At 38.0% G+C, this 23,894-nt stretch overlaps 1 protein-coding gene, 1 long non-coding RNA gene and 1 other non-coding gene across 19 annotated transcripts in view; 1 reads left to right on the forward strand and 2 right to left on the reverse strand.

Annotated features, from left to right (window-relative positions):
- Window positions 1-23,894, reverse strand: part of Nbea (neurobeachin) — a 558,554-nt gene that overhangs the window by 328,986 nt on the left and 205,674 nt on the right. For 10 of the 13 annotated variants that reach the window (XR_001783693.2, XM_006501527.4, XM_017319586.2 and 7 more), the window contains 2 exons: window positions 13,732-14,170; window positions 1,159-1,313 (listed from right to left, as the gene is read on the reverse strand). Coding sequence is in view for 12 of the 13 variants with exons in the window: in XM_006501527.4 (XP_006501590.1) it covers window positions 1,159-1,313; window positions 13,732-14,170 (594 nt within the window). In the remaining variant the exon portion in view is untranslated. Of the gene's footprint in view, window positions 1-1,158; window positions 1,314-9,694; window positions 10,681-13,731; window positions 14,171-23,894 lie in introns of those variants that run through there. The other 3 variants (XM_017319587.2, XM_006501522.4, XM_006501526.4) reach the window with 2 other exon arrangements.
- Window positions 1-23,894, forward strand: part of Gm31914 — a 133,774-nt gene that overhangs the window by 70,879 nt on the left and 39,001 nt on the right. The gene's annotated exons all lie outside the window — the stretch shown is intronic.
- Window positions 2,602-2,733, reverse strand: Gm22784. Its single transcript, XR_003954765.1, has one exon. It is a non-coding gene; the product is annotated as a small nucleolar RNA SNORA69 (small nucleolar RNA).

A 23,894-nucleotide genomic window follows, 5' to 3' on the forward strand; every position in this document is an offset into this window, starting at 1 on the left:
CTGCTCATTGATTGAGACAAGTACACATGCGTAAGAGAGTGTTCTACTTACTACACCCCATAAATGTGTGGTTCATGATATGTCAGACTCAGGTGGCATGATAAACAAGATAGATACAGAAAGTACACACACACAAAAAAAAAAGAGCTACAAAATCAATAGAAATGGGAAGAATCTAAGTAATGATAATAAATGGAAAAGTTCAAGGCTATACAGTTTGGAGAACAGAAGACTACTATAGTCAGGGAAGAAAAGTCAGGGTCATCTTGCGTTGTCTAAATACCTAAAATGGAATCACAAAGATTTGGGTAAGGATTTATTTAGCTAATAATAAACAGGAACATTTCTGTAAATGAGAGAGACAGACAGACAGACAGACAGACAGAGGAGACAGAGTGACAGAGACAGTGAGAGAAAGACACAGAGAGACAGAGAGACAGAAAAACAGAAAGAGAGACAGAGACATAGAGAACACAGAGAGACAGTGAGAGAGAGAAAGAGAGAGACAGAGACAGTCAGAAAGACAGAGACAGACAGATTTTAGTCAGGCTTTAAATTTTTATAGTGATCTGGAATTTGTGGTTTCTAGAATCATAGAAAATAGCTGGCCAATGAATTAATTTATATTCTTAGGTTATAACTGAATCAAATTAATTCAGACTAAGGTAAGAGTCCTTATTCATATGCCCTTTTAATAAAGTTGGGGCTCTTCCATTCATCAAGGTCCTTAGGGAATTCTGCCTTTCCTTGAAGGATTTTAGCAAAGGGTACATGTCAGGGTTCAGTCAGAAACTCTATGTCCTAGCACATGCCCCTTGACATGCTTATATGTTTTGTTTACCTGTCACTCTCCAGTGTCTAAATCACCTTTTGCTCCCCAAATGTATTCCAATAATTTGATTTGCCCTGAAAATAGAGTATGATGTTTTGAGACAACTCAAAACAAAAACCGTACTGTCTCCTGAAATGACCACTGTGTCTGTGTCCTAGAGCCAGCAACAGACTCTGAGAATTTGTTAGACAGGGTACAGCACACTGAAGACTAAACTAACCATAAATGTTCTGGGTTTTTAGTTGTTGAAAATCAAATGGGAAAATGAAGATACAGCAAACGGAGAAAAAAGGATGAAGCTTCACAAAAGTCTATAAGGACGATACCTGTCGTGTTAATCATACTTTTTGGTGTAGCTCCAGGGGCAGCAAATATACTTGAGGTGCTGCCTGTTGGCAGCCCACTTCCTGCAGCAGTGGCTCCCACCGTGGTGACAGCTAGACTACCTGGAGGCGGCTTCTTTACAGGTACCACCACACTCCTATAGAGAAAGATAGAAAGCAATACCAAAACTTGAGACAAAGCCTGTCCCCATGATGGAACACCAGAAACCAAAGGGCAACCTGGAGCTCAGCCCAGTTCCCTCTCAACAGTCTTTGCTTCCCTTTCCTGACCCTCCACACTGTTAACCTGCAAACCCAAGTTCACTGATGAAGGAAAGGCGGACTTTAAACAAAGACTGAGACGTTTCTATTGTGGAAATGCATTTGGTAAACACTAGTGTAGAATCTGGAGCTTGTAAATCTTTTAAAATGGCAAATGAAAAATAATCACATATCAGAGAAACAGATGCTGTCATACAAGTAAAAAGGCCATAAAACTGCACTACTAATGGTTTACTGGGCTAAAGTGCTTGCCTCATGTACAGGAGAACCTGAGCCCTGGAACCCAAGTAAAGAAGCCAGATGGTGGTGGCAAGCATCTGTAATTCCAACACTTGTGACACAAGATGGGAGTTGCAGACAGAAATATCACCCAGAAGCTCATGAGTTATGTGGCACAGCATAAACAAGACCCTCTCTTTCCAGCAAGGTGAAAGGAGACATGACTCCCCAAAGTCCACAGAACTAAGTGTGTGTATGCTAGAATTTGTCATAAAATTGTGTGTGTATGTGTGTGTATGTATGTGTATATATTATACACACACACACACACACACATATATATATGAAATGTTGACAACTAAAGTGGCAAATATGATGCTGAAAAATGAAGTGAGGGAGCAAAACACACCTGGGGAGTGAAGAGCTTGTAATTTTAGTTCTTTCATCAAAACAGTTCTCTACAATACAAGAAAATTCAGAGGATAGCATGCATATATAGATAAAATGCCACTTACCTTTTGTGCCTTAAATTTAGAGACATAGAAATTCATTTTATTTTCTCATTTATTTAACAATTTCAAATGAATTTAACTTAAGAAATCTTCTGGACATTTTACTGTCTTAAACTCCAAAGATGAACATATGCGGATAATGCACAATCTTAAAATCTGAATTTCTAAAATATAATTAGCATCAGTATTCCTGTGCTATAAAGGCTTATTTCTCAAAATTTATATCACTTCAAATTTCAATTCATAAATATCTCCAAAGCACTACTCAACTCTGATTGACTTTACAGAACGATTCATGAGATGATTTAAGTTCTAATGGAAAGCATGAAAAATAATCATTGACAATGTAAATATCTTCAATGGAGTCATTTAATGCCCATATATTCCACTGTGAATATGTCCATTTTTCATTATGTTTTTATTAGTTTTTCTGGACTGTCTTTGTCAGGCTGTTATTTTTACTTTCATAAAGGTAAAATCAGAGGCATCAACATGGCTGCTCTTTAGCAGGGTAGTAAAGAGCAGTAATTCCACAAAATGAAGAGCTATACTTGTAACCTGCTTTGTAGTTTTGATGAAAATTAAATCCACTAGATAAACTATAATAGCATGACATTTTAAAGTCCAAACTTCTCATCTTTCTTTATCACAAACCCTTCTTTTTCAAAGAAAAAAGGCGATTTCATTAATTTCTTCAGTAACTATTTCAATGTTGAAAATTTATTTTTGATGATTATTGTTCTTAATGGGCTCATATAACTTTTTGAAACTAATGGTAATATTAAATGATATTAATTGTGTCATAACAGTTTCTCCACTCTCTTCTGATACTGTTTTCCTCATTGGTAGTAGTGATGACAAAATTAAATGAGCATCTAGAACACACACGGTCTTTAATCCATCCTGGTATGCCCTCATCTACTATCTCCATTTACCTTTCCAAGATGAAGTATGACATTGTAGATTGAATACACAAGACACCATAGAATTGAGAGATGAATCCAATCATCTTTAAGTTGCGTGATTCTAATTCCAGTTTCTCACTATTGGAGATAGTACTCACTCACATATACCTTGGAAGGTTAAAGAAGGAAGGATGTATTCAGAATGGCTTGACTATGAGGTACCTTAGAGCTATTAATAACTACTAACACTCTCTAAACTCAGGAACCTTCCTACCTAAAGTGTCTAAGGTATCTAGTTCCCAAAATACAAAGGTAAGAAAAAGAGAAACTACTGATACATTTGGTTTATCTTCAAAACTTCTCTCTAGCCTATTTTATTGGAATTCTATCAAGAAAACATAAACAACAATTCTTAAATTAAAAATAATTAGTAAAATTCTTTCATGTTTTTCTGCTTCTCTAAAATTTTTTTGGTGATAAAGAAACTTGGGCTCAGTTGATAAAACATTTGCTGTCAGGAAGACTTGAGCTGGGATCCCCTGCAGCTGTCTACCATTCCTGGCTCAATAAGGCACCGGTAATGCCAACACTCAGCACTGGGAAGGTTGAGATAGGAGGCCTCCTGAGGCTAGTCAGCCAGCCAGTTTAACCAAATGGATGAGCGCACACACAGGACCACATGCGCAAACACACACACACACACACACACACACACACACACACACACACACACACACACACACAGTTGGTTGGCAGTGCTGTTAGGTGAATCTATAAATGGCAAGAGAAACAGCATCACAGATTTCTGACTAACACATCATTGTCATCATTATCAATTACGGGCAAACTTTCATGTAACATACTATCTATAGCATCCAGGAGCATTTATCCAAAATATCTTACCCTATGCAAAACCTACAAGAAATATCATGAAAACTAAGTAATAAAATTTTGTAATGAAAGTTTATGAACAGTATAAATCTCAAACATCTGCAGCATTTTGAAGCCAGCCAGTGACCTCATTGGGTTAGATTAAAGGACAGAACTTAGAGTACATCGTCTAGTGTCTCAACCTGGGTTAGAGGTGTAGGTCTGACAACCACTAGCTGTGTGGGATAGAGCATGTGAGTCTCTGTCAACTCACTTCTCTTCACTGTTACAATGAAATTTCCAGTCATTGGTACTGCATAAAACTGCTGTGAAAGGGCTTGGCACAGCACTTATAATATTGATATTACTGTGGAACCTTCGAAAGTGCTGATGCAGTCTGGGTCTGATGCATCCTGAAAGAAGCTATAATCGTGGGACATTCTGACCTTGCTGTCCACACAAGTGAAAAAAACCTACAAGGAGTTTGAGGCTTTGTATTTCAGCAGTAACAAGAAATATTATTTTTTATTGGATATTTTCTTTATTTACATTTCAAATGTTATCTCCTTTCCTAGTTCCAACCCATCTCCCCTCTCCCTGCTCCTATGAGGGTGTTCTGCCACCAACTCAGTTAATCCTATCTCCCCAGCCTCACATTCCCCTACACGCATTCCCCTACACTGGGGCATTGAGCCTTCACAGGACCAAAGACCTTTTATCTCACTGATGGCTCTCTACAAGACTGCTATGTGTCCCTCCACATGTACTCTTTGTTTTGTGGTTTAGACCCAGGAGCTTGGGGGTGGGGGCTGGTTGGTTGACAGTGTTGTTCTTCCTATGGGGTTACAAACCCCTTTGGCTCCTTCAGTCCTTTCTCTAGCTCCTCCATTGGGTACCCTGTGCTCAGTTCAATGGTTTTCCACAAGCATTGCCTTCTGTATTGGTTAGGCTCTGGCAGAATCTCTCAGGGGACAGCAATATCAGGCTCCTGTCAGCATGTACTTCTTGGCATCCACAATAGTGTCTGGGTTTGGTGACTATATATGGGATGGATCCTCAGGTAGGACAGTCTCTGGATGGTCTTTCCTTCAGTCTCTGGTCCACACTTTGACTCTGTATCTACTCCTGTGGGTATTGTTCCCCCTTCTAAGAACTGAAGTACCCACACTTTGGTCTTCCTTCTTTTTGAGCTTCATGTGGTCTGTGAATTGTATCTTGGGTATTCTGAGCTTCTGGGCTAATATCTACTTATAAGTGAATGCATACCATGTGTGTTCTTTTGTGATTGGGTTACCTCACTCAGGATGATATTTTCTACTTCCATCCATTTGCCTACGAATTCCATGAATTCATTGTCTTTAATAGCTGAGTATTTTGTGTAAATGTACCACATTTTCTGTATCCATTCCTCTGTTGAGGGACATCTGGGTTCTTTCCAGCTTCTGGCTATTATAAATAAGGCTGCTATGAATATAGTGGAGCATGTGTCCTTGTTTACATGTTAGAGCATCTTCTGAGTATATGCCCAGGAGTGGTATAGCTGGGTCCTCAGTTAATACTATGATACTATGTCCAATTTTATGAGGAAGCGGTACAACCATTTTGGAAAGAATATATCTTAATGGAACACTTACAATTGAATATAAAGAAAACAGTCTTAAGAAGATTGAAAAGACTAAAAAAAATATATAGAAAATACGGTAACTTTTAAAACATCTAAAGACATATAATAAGATAAAACTTCCATGTATGTGAAAATATCGACTTATGACCAACATCCCCAAGAAAGCTCTGTAATATGTAGCAACTAATTTGCAATGGAAGGTATGCTCAAATCGCTGGGATGACAATGTGACAGGGCCTCAACTTATTTAACAAAAAGCTGAGTTTGACTGATTTTACAGATAATTGTCTTCACCAATAACTTTATATATTTTTTAAGACAAATTGTTTTAGCTAATATGATTAAACTGTTTGCCTAGGATCAGAAAACTGAATATTCTTGTGCCTTAGACCCCTAATAGTCCTGTTCCAACCCCAAAGCTGGATTAGAAGCTTTCCTAATGGCCTTCTCACCTTTCCTAGGATGCTATGCCAACCTTGCCCGCAGCAATGCCTTTCTCACTTCTTTGGAGACTGGCTAATACCCACCTGCTTTCTCTTCCCAGGAGCATATATCATTTCTCCTCTCTAGGCCACTTAGGTCCTGATATGCTTTTTCTTATATTGGATTCCATGATGAACATACTTCTGTTTAGGGATCTCTCCCTTTTTCTCCCATAGGAAACCCAAGACACACCCCAGGCCTTCACCATGACCCCTTATCAACCTCAGTTTTATGGATGGCCCTGCAGAAAGTCACCAGCCTCAGCTTCAATATAGCAATCAAAAGTCTTGGTTAGAATAATAAAACAGGAGAAAACAACAGAAGAGATGTAAATAGGAAAAGAATTAAGAGAATTCTTGTTTGTTGATGCAATTCTATATATGAGACTATATAAATTTACCCATACCATCCGTAGAACTAAATTAACATTTTTAATAAATGTGAGGAAACAAAATTAACACAGAGAAATTAATGTTCACTTTATAGACCAGTTACAAAGATGAAGAGAAAGAAATCAGGGTAAACAATTCCATTTCACAATAGCCAACAACAATAACAACAACAACACCTTGGAGTAAGACTAAGCAAGGACATGAAAGTTTTCTACAATAATAACTTTAAATCTCTGAAAAAAAATTGAGGGAGCCACTAGAAGACAGAAAGATCTTTTTTTTTTTATTGGTAGAACTATTACTGTAAAAGACCCAATTAATGAGACCCAATGAAACTTAAAACCTATACAGCAAATGAAATAGTCAACCAAATGAAAAGGCAGCTGACTGAATGGGAATGTCCCAGCTAGTTTTGTGTCAAATTAAAACAAGCAAAAATCATCAGAGAGGACACCTCAACTGAGAAGATGCCTCCCTCCCTAAGATATGGCTATAGGCAAGCCTGTGGGGCATTTTATTAATTAGTGATTGATTTGGGTGGGGTGCATTATAGGAGGGGCAACCCTTGGGCAAGTGGTACGGGTTCTATAAGAAAGCAGGTTGAGTAAGCCATGAGCAGTAAGCAGCACCCCTCCATGGTCTCTGCATCAGCTCTTGCACCCTGACTTTTTTCAATGATGGGCCATGATATGGAAGTACAAGCCCATTAAACACTTTCCTTTCTAATATGCCTTTTGGTCATGGTAGCAATAGAAACCCCAAATAAGACAAGGCAATTCCAGGAGTTGGGAACTGCTGCGACATGGCCCGTACCATGCTGTTTGTTGGGAGACAAGAGTTGCTGTGGTGATCATGTCTCTTCATCACAATAGAACATAAAGATAAAAGCTGGTACTAGGATTGTGAGGTATTACTGTCACAGACCTGACAATGTTTTGGGAAAGATTGTGGTACATATTGGAACTTTAAATAGAAAATCCAGTGAGTGTTCAGAGTTCAGTGGGATGTTCTTTAGGAGCTTGGAAGATAAGAGTATTGATAGCAATGCAGATGATGTTGGCCTGACTTGTAAAGTTTCAGAGGGAGGTTTAAAGATTCTATTGGGACCAACTGTTATCTTGAGTTAACAGGAAAACACTCTTTGCCAGTTATACAGCAATCAGAAGACTAATAATAGAACACACAATTAAAAAATATTAAGAAAACCGACCAACCCATCCCCCATAAGGGTCTACAGATAAAAACAAGGAATTCTAAAAATTAATTACAAATGATGAAAAAACAGTTTTTAAAAGTGTTCCACATCTGGGAATGCAGAATAAAACTACCTTGAGATTCCATCTCATAATCAATCACTATTATCAAGAAATCAAATGACAATAGACATTGTTGGTGTGAGGGTAAAGAAATCCTTATTAACTGTCAGTAGAAGTGCAGACTGGTACATTGACTATGGAAATCAGTGTGATGATTTCTCAAAAACCTACAAATACAAGGCCTGTATATCTCCACTATCTGACTCCTGGGAATATATGCCAAAGGCTCAATGTTGTCCTACAGAGGTATTTACTTACCAGTGTTCACTGCCATTTTATTCACATTGACTAGGAAATGGAATCACATTATATGTCCATCAACTGGTGGATAATGAAAATATGGTTCATATACACATTGGAATTTTGTTTAGATGGAAAGAAATGAAATTCACAGGTAAATGGATGAGATTGGAAAATAATGAATAAAGTAACTGATACTCACAAAAACATGGGCCAATAGTGTCCCTCAATGGTTTATCCAAGCTTCAAAGGATTTAGAAATTAATACAGGCTCTTGCCATTTCTCTTGGTTGCTTATAAGAGCTAGATGATAAGACCACATCACATGGTATATCCCCTACATTGGCTGCATGGTGGAACTGAGCTAGAAGCTTCCTCTTTGCTGGCTACCTTTCACAGTATTGGTAAGTGCTATCCAAACTGCTGGGTGAGAAAACATGTTGATGGTCTTACCTGCTTGTGAACTCTACAAACCACAAGATGAACCAGCCAAGCAAGATATGCTCACTAGAGAAATAACAGCATTGCTGCTGTAAGAATAAGTAATTTCAGTCTAATTAAAATTGATGTCCTCTCCACACAAGGAGTTCTATTCCTGGTACTGTCAAACCTACTAAAGACCCATAGGAAGTAATAGGCTCTGGAGGAGAATGAAATACAGTTGTTTATCTAAGTTGGAACAATGTCAAAGGGCCATTTAAATATTTAGGTTTATATGCAAACAAATACTCCTTTCAGCTTTAATGGAGAAGACTTTTCAGTGACTGAGAATAAATACAGAGATTCATAGATGTACAGGGTGCTAAGAATAAATGTCAGATGAGTACTGACCCCTAAATAAGACATACACACCACCCGCTCCAAGGCTCAGGGGAAATGGAGACAATGGGGTGGAAACGAACACAGAAGCAGAAGACAGGCAGAAAGGCTGTGACAAAGCCATTGCAATCCCAAATTCTGAGCAAGTATGACGAGTGCATGAAATGGGATCATGAACAGTGGCTCTGGTGGAGGGCGGGGCCAGAGGCACACTCTCCACTGCTGGATTATGTGCCACTGTCAGACTCAAGGAGCAGGGGCATCCCAGCCTTCGATCGTACACACACCGGGACCCACCAGGCTCCAGTGGATAGTGCCAGCACCCTCACAGATGGTCTGCTTGAACTAAATAGGTCACAAACAAAATCAAAAGTCATGTATCCCGGAAAGGGACTGATGAGGAGAGAGTGGTTGACAGGGATGGTAGGGAGGGGAAGGTGGCTAGGCTGTGAGAGTATCAGAATGCATTCCATAAGTCTATGAAACTGGCAAAGAAAAATTAATAAACTGGAAATATGTCTCTGGCACAAATATGCAGAGATTTCACTGCAGTGGAGGATGCCCACGGCACGGAGATGGCAGTGGGAAGGAACCGCAAGAGCAGATTATATAGAGGTCATATAATAGTCACATTTATTCATCCCCGCATTATCACATTTTGTCCAAAAAGGCTTGTGTGAAAAACAAAACTATGTGAAAAAAGAATGTGCTAAATAGTTTAGAAATTGTAACTTCTTACTGAGTTTCATAAGATAGCACTGGGTTAATGATGGAATACTTCATTTATTTTTTTTGAATACTTCATTTATTATGCTTATATACTTGATAAAGTACTGGAGAAAACCAGAAAAAATGTATAAATAGTATTTTATCAATGCACCACTGAAAAGAGATTATTTAATTCACTTAAACTCTGTAGATGCCAGGAAAGACAAAGGGAACAAAGAGTAGAGCCACATAGTCAAATCCATCATACCCTGTCCACTTCAGGCAGAATGAAATGAGACATTACAATAGAATATTTGACTGGTAAAAGCTGGCAGGTTTATAAATAATTTTCAATATATTTATTTTTGTCTTTCAAATGATATAATCAACATAGATCCTGCAACAAACAGAAAGAAGCAGGAACACAACACCAGCAAAATAACTGTAAGCTTAAAAAACAACCTTAGTTCTGTGGTTAAAGAAGTAAGACCTACTTGTGTACATTTATTTATTACATACATGGTCTGTATTTTTATTTTGAGCACTAAAGCCAATGTTAAAAATCTAATGAAGTGAAAATACACATACACTAAGCTTATACTTTGTTCCAACTAGAAAATTTTAAGTAAACAGTTTATTTGGTCTTACTTATTTTAGCCACAGATTTTATTTTAGGGATATTCATTTTTTAGAATAGAAAACAAGTTGGAGGCAAAATATTAAAAAGCAAGGAAAAAATACATTATTAGTTTGCTTAGCTACATTGATTTGAACACAAAACAAGTTTGCAAAACAAGAAAAGATGACATATATAATATTGACTGTAATGACTTCTGTTAGTCAAGGAAGTCATACAATTGCAAGCTTTCTAAATAGACTAAATTTACAATTTTTAAAAGAATAACAATAAAATATATCAATAATCAAAATTTTTTCATTTATTATCTATCTTCTCAAGCTAAATGTGTGTAATACAGACTTTAATTTTAGCTAATAGTGGGGCCCAAGCTCTGGCAGATTTGGAGAAGAGTTCACAGTGGTGCAGTTAGTGGCAGCCTGACTAGAACTATTAGCCAACCACAGTTTGCTAGTAAATCTACCAGAGGTGCAGTGTTGCTGCAGAATTCTGTAACTGCTACATCCATTTCCACATGGCTGTTAGAAACAAAACCAGAAGATATATTTTCATTCAATAATAAAAATTGTGTGCAATCTCTACATACACTGAAGTGAAGAGTGGTTTCGGAGATATACCTTTTGGTAATTCAGTGTAATCAAAAACAGGTTTTTAAATCTTCACTGATACAATGAAAAAAAATAAAAAGAACCAGCACTTACTGTACAAGTAGATAAAAACATCTATATGAAGAATAACATAAAATTTTTGAAGAAATATCAAATTCTAAAAATAAGTTTGTTTTATTATACCTAAGCATTTCTAAAATTTGATGTTGCTATTTACATATTAAAAATTATAAACTTTAAAACATCGAAATTCTCTATGGCTCTACTGCAAATAGGAAGAGACAACTAGTGTACGTAAGTGAAGAGAACTCCAGTCTCTACAGTTGCTTATGCACGTCATTTCCAAAATTACAGTCTAAGCCTAAGAAACACATTGCTGCAATGACTGCAACAGACCAATAAGTAGTTGGTTAACAAAAGGAATATCACAAGTAATTTCCAGTACAGTTACATAGTGCTAGTTAAAGAACTGAGAAACTGAGTTTACAGTTATTTCAACTAAAAGTAAAACCAAATACTTTATGTATAGAAGCCTTCTGTTTGTCACTGGGAGCTTTTTGCACTTTCATTCTAAAGGCTGTCTGTCATCTTGGATCCCATTTTTCAAGGAATGCAATCTATTGTTAAAAGATATGTCACAACTTGGATTTCAGACTTTAGTGTTTCAGAAATATGTTTATATACCTCATAATGCAATTATAGCTAGCTACCTTAGGACAGATAAGGTAAATGTCAGCAATATACTAGGAATAGAATGGAAAATGAAGCAGTCCACGAGTTCTTGTGGGGATGATGTCTCTGCAAAGCTGCTCAAGGCTTCAGAGTTTGAAGTTACATTTTTGATGTTGTCACTCTCAATCTATTGAATGGCTGACAGACAATCAAACCCGTCTGGCTGGCTGGCAGCTCATTTTGCTGGCAGGTGGCAAACAATTAGACACACCAATTTGTGCCTCCTGATGACATTAAAGCATGAAACTAAGTTGTATGCAGGGCCTAGTGATTTGTGTGAAAGCATTTCAAAAATAATACTCCTCGCCGTGGCAACTCATTTCAGACTGCCACCTCCCATTACGGCTTTGAGTAGTGAAGACGACAGACTTGAGTTACGTGCAGCGCAAGGCCGCTTCTGTTCAATCCGTCATCAGTGCCCCTGAGACCTCAATCCCCTCCTTTCATCAATATCACCTCATCATTTACATTTGCTAGGACTTGAGCTACTGCATATATTAACTACATGGAAACTCTTCCTCAAAAGAATAAAAACATGAAAAGCATGCTTTGTGCTCTTCCATTTCATCCTAACTTGTTAACAATTTCAAATAATGATTTCATTCCTATTGCATTTTGCACAAGTGCAACCAGGAACACAGGAAAAGTCCCAGTGTTCCAAAATAACATTCTGAAAAGTATAAATGCTGTGTGTGTAACTGAGAGGAGTGACCATTAAGGTGACAGCTGTAAGTTTTAATAAAGAAATCTGAATATAAATCCAAATCAATACAAAAATATTTTCCTTAATTATCCTGAATCCTCTCTCCTATAAATCTCAAAAATTACCTGGATTTATTCATTTGTGTTTTCACAAAAAGTAAAGATATACTTTAAAATTAAATCAGACAACTTCAATTAGCTTATTAATTTGTGTTATTTAATATTAGACTGATAGTCTTATGTGTACACAGAAAAAGGCATAGATTGGCACAAAGTGATAGGGATAAACATACTCATATCCTATAAACATAAATTGGACATGTGAAATAGAGATGTAATGTGAAATCCAGAAGGAACAAACACCATTTGAATAAACATGAGAAAACAGAGTTAACAACTGTTTAATCAAGACTTTTCAGAACAGAAAGGCATTTTCTACACTTCATAATATTATAATTTGCCACTTCTTAGAAACTTTTAATAATCATTTTATATGACTATTTGTGAAAGTGACATTACTTAACTATTTAGTAATGCCTTAATAATGCTTATTCTTCTTTGCCTAATATTAATCTTAATATTTTAGCTTAAGAAACACTCATAAATTAAATCTTTATAACTAAAGCTGACAGCACTTTCTTATCAATAATCTCTCAAATTTTTGATATAAAGATACGTTTTAAAAATCAATAACAAATATAATAAACCTATACCTTCTTTTATCAACATACAAACATAATTTCAACTATATAGCAAAACCAATAAGCAAGCACTCTTGTTGGTAATTAGTGAATACCTGCAGTATTTTTCTGAGGCTGCATTTGATTAAATTGTAAGATATATTAAATGCAATGATTCATTGTATCTATATCATTTTATTTTGAATCTCTGAGATACTTTAATTGCATATAAAATGGGTTAAAAAAAGAATCGGTTGCCTCCAAATTTTTTGAATGATTTTATATTTAAATGTAGATACATGGGACAGGTTCTAAGTTATGTTCGAAATGCCTTTCAAGAATATTTATTTTCAAGTATCTAAATCTTTTATACTGATGAAGGAATTACAATCTTTTTTTAACAACCAAAAATACAAACCTCTTTTTGTATTTTTCAATAAAGATTAACTCAGAATTAAAATTAACTGTGGCTACTTAAAGGAAGTTACTTAAGCTATAATAATCATTATAATATTTTATAACAGTATAATAGAATTTGAGAATCAGAGTTGATTTGGGAGAGAGTTATCATTTCCATTTCATATGGAGAAAAGTAAAGCAAAGAGGAAAATAGATTCCTCAATGTGTGATCATTCTTGAGTAGTAGGTTCTAACCCTACACTATGCTCACCATTTCCAGTGTGATATGCCTCATGCCAGACTCAATCCTGCAGACTAGCACTTAGACAGTCTTTGAAGTAAGAATCAACATTGATAAATGAGATGTTATTGAGAACCTCCTACTGTTTTGCAAGTTCAGAGAGCTTACGATGCATAGGACCCTGAGGATTAGAAGGTCAGTACATACCTGTCAAAGGAATGGAACTGCATAGGAAGAATAGCGTGTGCTTCTCTCTTCAGTGCCGGATCTGGGTATGGAATAGGCTCAGGGCCACACTCAGCAATCTCAACTGGGGCAGCCACAAGACTTTTTAGTATCTCCTTCACATTAATACCTTTGGTTTGACTAATGCTAGATATGGACGGTGCAGGCTTCAGCATTTCACTGGGATGTTCAGTTAAGCTCTCCTGTGATTTCTTTACTTCTGATGACAAAGTGGATAAAAGTTCACTCATTGCATCAGGACCTGCAGCAGGCTCCAGCTCTGCCCCATCCAGGATGCTAGCTACTTGCTCCTCTCCCATTCCGGAATCTGTGTGAGGAACTGAACTTTCTAGCTGAATATCTTCACCAGGGGTTGGTGTTTCCTTCTCCTTTACAGTGTCTGGAAATGTAGCAGGTGTTTCTGTAATGAAAGACACTGGTCTAATTAAAGGGTTTCATGTGCACGTAAAAAGCAAATGAAACTTTCATGGTTATCATTGAACATGCACAGCACAACTTGGCTCAAATACAACATCCATATGCACCTGCCGTTTTGTTCTGGACACATAAAAACAATACCATTTCTTTAAAAAAAATTGTCTGATGTTATCTACATCATGTCTTTAAGAGCAAAACTCAACCCATTCCTTAAGCAATCAAAACACACCTCATCACCTCCGCCCACTATCTATTCACTGCTAGTTCTCAAGCAACATACAAGAAAAACAATCCTGTTATTTCCTTAAAATATAGTATTGTCCTTAAAAAAAAAAGACATTTTAAATACTTTTGGTGTTTTAATAAAGAAATGCCCAAAATACTTAAATTACCTCAAAACACATTTCTCAAATCACATATAAAATTGTGAATTTGTAAATGTAGATTTTGTCAAGTGTTTACTTCAAAAAGATATATTTATTAATTATACCACAGTGTGCCATGAGAAATTAGCAATTTTTGACCTTTATTTTTAATTATTTTAGAAATTTTTGGTAATGTTTAATGGATAAATATCAATCTCTACTTTTAAGAACATAATCAGAAACATATTTATTTTTATACAGGAATTGGGCATATGCTTCTAATCAAAATAGGTGAAAAGAAAAAGATCTTTAAACTGTTAACTCTGGGCCCATACAGAGACCGGCATGAAGATCAAGGGAATAGAACTGAAGACCCAGAAATGAACCCATACACCTACGGTCACTTGATACTTGACAAAGGAGCTAAAACAATCCAGTGGAAAAACAGACAACATTTTCAACAAATGGTTCTGGTTCAACTGGAGGTTAGTATGTAGAAGAATGCAAATCAATCCATTCCTATCTCCTTGTAGAAAGCTCAAGTCCAGTGGATCAAGGACCTCCACATAAAACCAGATACACTGAAACTAAAAGAGGAAAAAGTGGGGAAGGGCCTCAAACACATGGGCACAGGGGAAAATTTCCTGAAGATAGAATCACGAATTAAGAAAACCTCTCAGTGCTGTGACCACACTGCCTAGGTATGGGTCACAATGATTTTATTCTACTTAGAGTGCACGGAAGATTTTTATATACACCATTATTTCTTCCAAACTCCTTTTCACTGTTTTTTAACTGTCCCTTTCTTTCTCATTGCTCTCTTATCTCTTGTTACATGCTCATTGGTTCACTTCATGTTATTTGAAGTCTGTGAGACGTCACTTGATCTGTACCTTCAGGAGTGGCCTAGCATCAACCGTGCTGACCCTTCCTGCTCTCACCTCAAACCTTCTGAACTCCTCCAGTGAGCTTCTAATCCCAGTTACTATAATTTCCAGTCCAGAATTTCCATATGTTTTTAAATAAACAGTTTCATTTCTGATTCTCTCAACTGCCTAACACACTGTTGAGATATTCTCATACCTTCAATTTTTCAGAAGATAATCCTTTTAATTATTTGCACAAACCCATAATTGCCTATTTAAAACATATGAGTAATATCTGGGCTGGATTAGTAGAATTTTCTGTCAACTACTTTCTGCACTGTCTATACTGATAATATTTTTCTGTTATTTGTATATCTCAGCGCCTTTTAATTTCAAAAGAGACATTTTAAATAGCATGGAGATCTGGATAACCAAACCCCTTCCACAAAGTCTGTTGTTACTCTGTTTACTGGCTTTTTGGAATTAATTTTGTAAAACGTATTTACCACCTGCAGTTAAAAAGGTTCCGCTCAACTGTATTAGTAGTAATCTACTGGCAGCAGACACTGCCAGTGTGGTTTAAGGTTCTGAAACCTTAACTCACCTAACTCTTTTCTGTAGGCTCTGGTTGTGGGCTTAGATGGTCTGCTTGCACTCCTAAGTGTGCAATGCAATTAAGGCCATCAGAGAAGAGACTGGTGCTTCCTAGGTCCTGCTGAGCCAGGTATATAGACCTCATTCCTAAATATTCTTTATACGATGTTAGCTATGTAATTTTGTTGTTGGTGGTGATGATAATGTAGTTGCTGCTGCTGCTGCTTCTGCTGTTACAAATAGTAGCTTTCAGTAGTAACAATGCAAACAAATTATTACTAGTGATGTTTCCAACAAATGTAGTAACACAGAGCTGTTTCCTCCACCTAAACAATACAGCAAGTCAAATCATATGAGTGGAGAAATCAGGTTATTCTCAGCATCCCAGAATCGTCAATGTTCTCACTAAGAACTACAAACCTTACCTTTTGCAGAGGCTACTCACAGCTGCTTTTCACAACCTCCATCAATCATAATGGCTGCCTGACCCCTACTTTCCAAGGCTACTACACCACTGGGGAAAGCAGACAGCAGAAGTGTAAGCTAAATCATGATTCAGTCTGCTCTCTTGTAAGAACTCCCTACATTCTCTCTTTGGGTTGCTTTCCATCGGTTATTAGTTTTCAGGACACTTGGGGAGTTGATTTTAGCCATTACTGCCAGTGCTCAAACAACCTCTTCTGGAAAAGCAGTGTTTCACAGAGTCAAGGTTCACCTCCAAGTTACCTTTAAAACTTTTTTTTTTTTTTTTTTTTTTTACAAAGGAAAGGATTTATTCATTTCAGCTTTCAAATCTCAAGTCAGTGAGGGTAGCCAGGGCAGAAACTCGAGGCTGGAACCTGGAAGCCTGAACTGAGGCAGAGACCATGAAGGAATGCTGCTTACTGGCTTGCTCCACCTGAATTGCTCAGCCTGCTTGCTTGCTTGCTTTCTTTCTTTCTTGTTTTGTTTGTTTGTTTGTTTGTTTGTTTTCTTTGTTTTGTTTTGTTTTTCGAGACAGGGTTTCTCTGTATAGCTCTGGCTGTCCTGGAACTCACTTTGTAGGCCAGTCTGGCCTCGAACTCAGAAATCCACCTGCCTCTGCCTCCCAAGTGTTGCCTGTTTTTAAGTATTTCTACTTTTTTTTTTAATGATGTATTTTCTTCAATTACATTTCCAATGCTATCCCAAAAGTACCCCCCCCCATTCCCATTTTTTGGCCCTGGCATTCCCCTGTACTGGGGCATATAACGTTTGCCTGACCAATGGGCCTCTCTTTCCAGTGATGGCATACTAGGTCATCTTTTGATACATATGCAGCTAGAGTCAAGAGCTCTGGGGTACTGGTTAGTTCATAATGTTGTTCCTCTGATAGGGTTGCAGATCTCTTTAGCTCCTTGGATACTTTCTCTAGCTCCTCCATTGGGGGCCCTGTGATCCATCCAATAGATGACTGTGAGCATCCACTTCTGTGTTTGCTAGGCCCCGGCCTAGTCTCACAAGGGACAGCTATATCACCGTCCTTGCAACAAAGGCTTGCTAGTGTATGCAATGGTGTCATCACTTGGAGGCAAATTATGGGATGGATCCCTGGATATGGCAGTCTCTAGATGGACCATCCTTTTGTCTCAGCTCCAAACTTTGTCTCTGTAACTCCTTCCATGGGTGATTGTTTCCAATTCTAAGAATGAGCAAAGTGTCCACACTTTGGTCTTCGTTCTTCTAGAGTTTCATACGTTTTACATATTGTACCTTATATCTCAATATACTAAGGTTCTTGGTTAATATCTACTTATCAGTGAGTACATTTCATTTGAGTTCTTTTGTGAATGTGTTACCTCACTCAGGATGATGCCCTCCAGGTCCATCCATTTGCCTATGAATTTCGTGAATTCATTCTTTTTAAAAGCTGAGTAGTACTCCATTGTGTAAATGTATCACAGTTTTTCTATCCATTACTCTGTTGAGGGACATCTGGGTTCTTTCCAGCTTCTGGCTATTATAAATAAGGCTGCTATGAACATAGTGGAGCATGTGTCCTTCTTACCGGTTGGGACATCTTCTGGATATATGCCCAGGAGAGGTATTGCGGGATCCTCTGGTAGTACTATGTCCAATTTTCTGAGGAACCGCCAGACTGATTTCCAGAGTGGTTGTACAAGCTTGCAATCCCACCAACAATGGAGGAGTGTTCCTCTTTCTCTACATCCTTGCCAGCATCTGCTGTCACCTGAATTTTTCATCTTAACCATTCTGACTGGTGTGAGATGGGATCTCAGGGTTGTTTTGATTTGCATTTCTCTGATGATTAAGGATGTTGAACATTTTTTCAGGTGTTTCTCAGCCTTTCGGTATTCCTCAGGTGAGAATTCTTTGTTCAGCTCTGAGCCCCATCTTTTAAGGGGGCTATTTGATTTTCTGGAGTCCACCCTCTTGAGTTCTTTATATATATTGGATATTAGTCCACTATCTGATTTAAGATAGGTAAAGATCCTTTCCCAATCTGTTGGTGGTCTTTTTGTCTTATTGACGGTGTCTTTTGCCTTGCAGAAGCTTTGCAGTTTCATGAGGTCCCATTTGTCAATCCTGGATCTTAAAGCACAAGCCATTGCTGTTCTATTCAGGAATTTTTTTTCCTGTGCCCATATCTTCGAGACTTTTCCCCACTTTCTCCTCTATAAGTTTCAGTGTCTCTGGTTTTATGTGGAGTTCCTTGATCCACTTAGATTTGACCTTAGTACAAGGAGAGAGGAATGGGTTGATTCGCATTCTTCTACATGATAACAACCAGTTGTGCCAGCACCAATTGTTGAAAATGCTGTCTTTTTTACACTGGATGGTTTTAGCTCCCTTGTCGAAGATCAAGTGACCATAGGTGTGTGGGTCATTTCTGGGTCTTCAATTCTATTCCACTGGTCTACTTGTCTGTCACTATACCAGTACCATGCAGTTTTTATCACAGTTGCTCTGTAGTAAAGCTTTAGGTCAGGAATGGTGATTCCACCAGAGGTACTTTTATCCTTGAGAAGAGCTTTTGCTATCCTAGGTTTTTTGTTATTCCAGATGAATTTGCAGATTGCTCTTTCTAATTCGTTGAAGAATTGACTTGGAATTTTGATTAGGATTGCATTGAATCTGTAGATTGCTTTTGGCAAGATAGCCATTTTTACAATGTTGATCCTGCCAATCCATGAGGATGGGAGATCTTTCCATCTTCTGAGATCTTCTTTAATTTCTTTCTTCAGGGACTTGAAGTTTTTATCATACAGATCTTTCACTTCCTTAGTTAGAGTCACGCCAAGATATTTTATATTATTTGTGACTATTGAGAAAGGTGTTGTTTCCCTAATTTCTTTCTCAGCCTGTTTATTCTTTGTATAGAGAAAGGCCATTGACTTGTTTGAGTTTATTTTATATCCAGCTACTTCACCGAAGCTGTTTATCAGGTTTAGGAGTTCTCTGGTAGAATTTTTAGGGTCACTTATATATACTATCATATCATCTGCAAAAAGTGATATTTTGATGTCATCTTTTCCAATTTGTATCCTCTTGATCTCCTTTTGTTGTCGAATTGCTCTGGCTAGGACTTCAAGTACTATGTTGAAGAGGTAGGGAGAAAGTGGGCAGCCTTGTCTAGTCCCTGATTTTAGTGGGATTGCTTCCAGCTTCTCACCATTTACTTTGATGTTGGCTACTGGTTTGCTGTAGATTGATTTTATCATGCTTAGGTATGGGCCTTGAATTCCTGATCTTTCCAAGACTTTTATCATGAATGGGTGTTGGATCTTGTCGAATGCTTTTTCCGCATCTAACGAGATGATCATGTGGTTTTTGTCTTTGAGTTTGTTTATATAATGGATTGCATTGATGGATTTTCGTATATTAAAGCATCCCTGCATCCCTGGAATAAAACCTACTTGGTCAGGATGGATGATTACTTTAATGTGTTCTTGGATTCGGTTAGCAAGAATTTTATTGAGGATTTTTGCATCGATATTCATAAGGGAAATTGGTCTGACGTTCTCTATCTTTGTTGGATCTTTCTGTGGTTTAGGTATCAGTAATTGTGGCTTCATAGAATGAGTTGGGTAGAGTTCCCTCTACTTCTATTTTGTGGAATAGTTCGTGCAGAACTGGGATTAGATCTTCTTTGAAGGTCTGGTAGAACTCTGCACTAAACCCATCTGGTCCTGAGCTTTTTTTGGTTGGGAGACTATTAATGACTGCTTCTATTTCCTTAGGGGATATGGGACTGTTTAGATCGTTAACTTGATCCTGATTTAACTTTGGTACCTGGTATCTGTCTAGAAATTTGTCCATTTCATCCAGATTTTCCAGTTTTGTTGAGTATAGCCTTTTGTAGAAGTATCTGATGGTGTTTTGGATTTCTTCAGGATCTGTTGTTATGTCTCCCTTTTCATTTCTGATTTTGTTTATTAGAATGTTGTCCCTGTGCCCTCTAGTGAGTCTAGCTAAGGTTTATCTATCTTGTTGATTTTCTCAAAGAACCAACTCCTCGTTTGGTTAATTCTTTGAATAGTTCTTCTTGTTTCCACTTGGTTGATTTCACCCGAGTTTGATTATTTCCTGCCATCTACTCCTCTTGGGTGAATTTGCTTCCTTTTTTTCTAGAGCTTTTAGATGTGTTGTCAAGCTGCTAGTATGTGCTCTCTCCCGTTTCTTCTTGGAGGCACTCAGAGCTATGAGTTTCCCTCTTAGAATTGCTTTCATTGTGTCCCATAGGTTTGGGTTTATTGTGGCTTCATTTTCATTAAACTCTAAAAAGTCTTTAATTTCTTTCTTTATTCCTTCCTTGACCAAGGTATCATTGAGAAGAGTGTTGTTCAGTTTCAACGTGAATGTTGGCTTTCCATTATTTATGTTGTTATTGAAGATCAGTCTTAGGCTATGGTGGTCTGATAGGATACATGGGACAGTTTCAATATTTTTGTATCTGCTGAGGCCTGTTTTGTGGCCAATTATATGGTCAATTTTGGAGAAGGTCCCGTGAGGTGCTGAGAAGAAGGTATATCCTTTTGTTTTAGGATAAAATGTTCTGTAGATATCTGTCAGGTCCATTTGTTTCAAAACTTCTGTTAGTTTCATTGTGTCCCTGTTTAGTTTCTGTTTCCACGATCTGTCCATTGATGAAACTGGTGTGTTGAAGTCTCCCACTATTATTGTGTGAGGTGCAATGTGTGCTTTGAGCTTTACTAAAGTATCTTTAATGAATGTGGCTGCCCTTGCATTTGGAGCGTAGATATTCAGAACTGAGAGTTCCTCTTGGAGGATTTTACCTTTGATGAGTATGAAGTGTCCCTCCTTGTCTTTTTTGATAACTTTGGGTTGGAGGTCGATTTTATCCGATATTAGAATGGCTACTCCAGCTTGTTTTTTCAGACCATTTGCTTGGAAAATTGTTTTCCAGCCTTTCACTCTGAGGTAGTGTCTGTCTTTTTCCCTGAGATGGGTTTCCTGTAAGCAGCAGAATGTTGGGTCCTGTTTGTGTAGCCATTCTGTTAGTCTATGTCTTTTTATTGGGGAATTGAGTCCATTGATATTAAGAGATATTAAGGAAAAGTAATTGTTGCTTCCTTTTATTTTTGTTGTTAGAGTTCGCATTCTGTTCTTGTGGCTGTCTTCTTTTTGGTTTGCTGAGGGATTACTTTCTTGCTTGTTCTAGGGCTTGATTTCCGTCCTTGTATTGCTTCTTTTCTGTTATTATCCTTTGAAGGGCTGGATTCGTGGAAAGATAATGTGTGAATTTGGTTTTGTCGTGGAATACTTTGGTTTCTCCATCTATGGTAATTGAGAGTTTGGCCGGGTATAGTAGCCTGGGCTGGCATTTGTGATCTCTTAGTGTCTGTATAACATCTGCCCAGTATCTTCTAGCTTTCATAGTCTCTGGTGAAAAGTCTGGTGTAATTCTGATAGGTCTGCCTTTATATGTTACTTGACCTTTCTCCCTTACTGCTTTTAATATTCTCTCTTTATTTAGTGCATTTGTTGTTCTGATTATTATGTGTCGGGAGGAATTTCTTTTCTGGTCCAATCTATTTGGAGTTCTGTAGGCTTCTTGTATGTTCATGGACATGTCATTCTTTAGGTTTGGGAAGTTTTCTTCTATAATTTTGTTGAATATATTTGCTGGCCCTTTATGTTGAAAATCTTCATTCTCATCAACTCCTATTATCCGTAGGTTTGGTTTTCTCATTGTGTCCTGGATTTCCTGGATGTTTTGAGTTAGGATCTTTTTGCATTTTGTATTATCTTTGATTGTTGTGCCTATGTTCTCTATGGAATCTTCTGCACCTGAAATTCTCTCTTCCATCTCTTGTATTCTGTTGCTGATGCTCGCATCTATGGTTCCAGATTTCTTTCCTAGGGTTTCTATCTCCAGAGTTGCCTCACTTTGGGTTTTCTTTATTGTGTCTACTTCCCTTTTTAGGTCTAGCATGGTTTTGTTCATTTCCATCACCTGTTTGGATGTGTTTTCCTGTTTTTCTATAAGGACTTCTACCTGTTTGGTTGTGTTTTCCTGTTTTTCTTTAAGGACTTGTAACTCTTTAGCAGTGTTCTCCTGTATTTCTTTAAGTGAGTTATTAAAGTTCCTCTTGATGTCCTCTACCATCATCATGAGATATGCTTTTAAATCCGGGTCTAGCTTTTCGGTTGTGTTGGGGTGCCCAGGACTAGGTGGCGTGGGAGTGCTGCGTTCTGATGATGGTGAGTGGTCTTGATTTCTGTTAGTAGGATTCTTAGGTTTGCCTTTTGCCATCTGGTATTCTCTGGAGCTGTGCTGGATACACTCGTCGGGGTCCTGGAACTAAGATGTCTATGCAGGGTACACTCGGCAGGGTCCCGGAACTAAGATGTCTGCTGCCAATGCTCAGGCAAAGTGTTCCCGTGCTGGGCAGGTCCCTATCCTCTGGCCCGGGGAAAATGGTCACCTACCTGTACAGGATACACTCGGCGGGATTCTGGAACCAAGATGTCTGCTGCTGATGCTCAGGCAAAATGCTCCCATGCCGGGCAGATCCCTATCCTTTGGCTGGGAAAATGGCCAGCTGTCTGTGCAGGATACACTCGGCGGGGTCCTGGAACCGAGATGTCTGCTGCTGTGCCGCTGTTGCTCAGGCAAAGCGCTCCTGCGCCAGGCAGATCCCAATCCTCAGAATTCTTAAGATCACGTGGCTGGTGTTGTGGGTATCTGGCGGTAGTCAGCTGACTGTGTGCCCTAGCTACCCTGGTGCTGCTCGGACCGAAAGGGGCTTGTGCCCCTACTCAGACCGGGTTTTTGCTTCCCTGACTAATGCAGTCTCAAGTCCTGCGCAATTGAATTGGAGCAGATGCTGTGTTTCACTCACCAGAAGTCTAAGATCGCTTGGCGGGTGTTGTGGGTAGCTGGCGGTAGTCAGATGACTGTGCGCCCTAGCTGCTTGGACTGGAAGGGCCCTTTAAAACTTTTAATGTAGTTTCAATTTCTACATCTTAACTCAATTATCAAAAAGTACTTATTACAAATCTCCTTTTCCCTTTTTTTGTCTTCCCTTGTATCTTGTTCTTTAAACATCTTTTACTGTTTAGGAAGCAACCATATTGTATTAATTATGTAAAGAGTGCAGCCTTGGAAATTAGGACTGTTTTCTACTTTCACTCAAGACTTATTTATCACTTCCTATCACTGGGAATAGGAATGAGTCATCTCCATTTCTTTAGCCTTGTTCCTTTATCTACATCACAGACACAGAATCATACATATAGTATAGAGGCTTTTAACATAACTATACCTGACAATGTACATATAAGAGTATACAGCAAAGCACAGGAGCACTACTACAGCATGTTGTGCTTGCTGCTGCCATCATCACCGTCAGACACTATATCTATATCTATAATCTAT

This window comes from Mus musculus, chromosome 3 (assembly GCF_000001635.26).
Source record: "Mus musculus strain C57BL/6J chromosome 3, GRCm38.p6 C57BL/6J".
NCBI classification, from domain to species: Eukaryota; Metazoa; Chordata; class Mammalia; order Rodentia; family Muridae; genus Mus; species Mus musculus.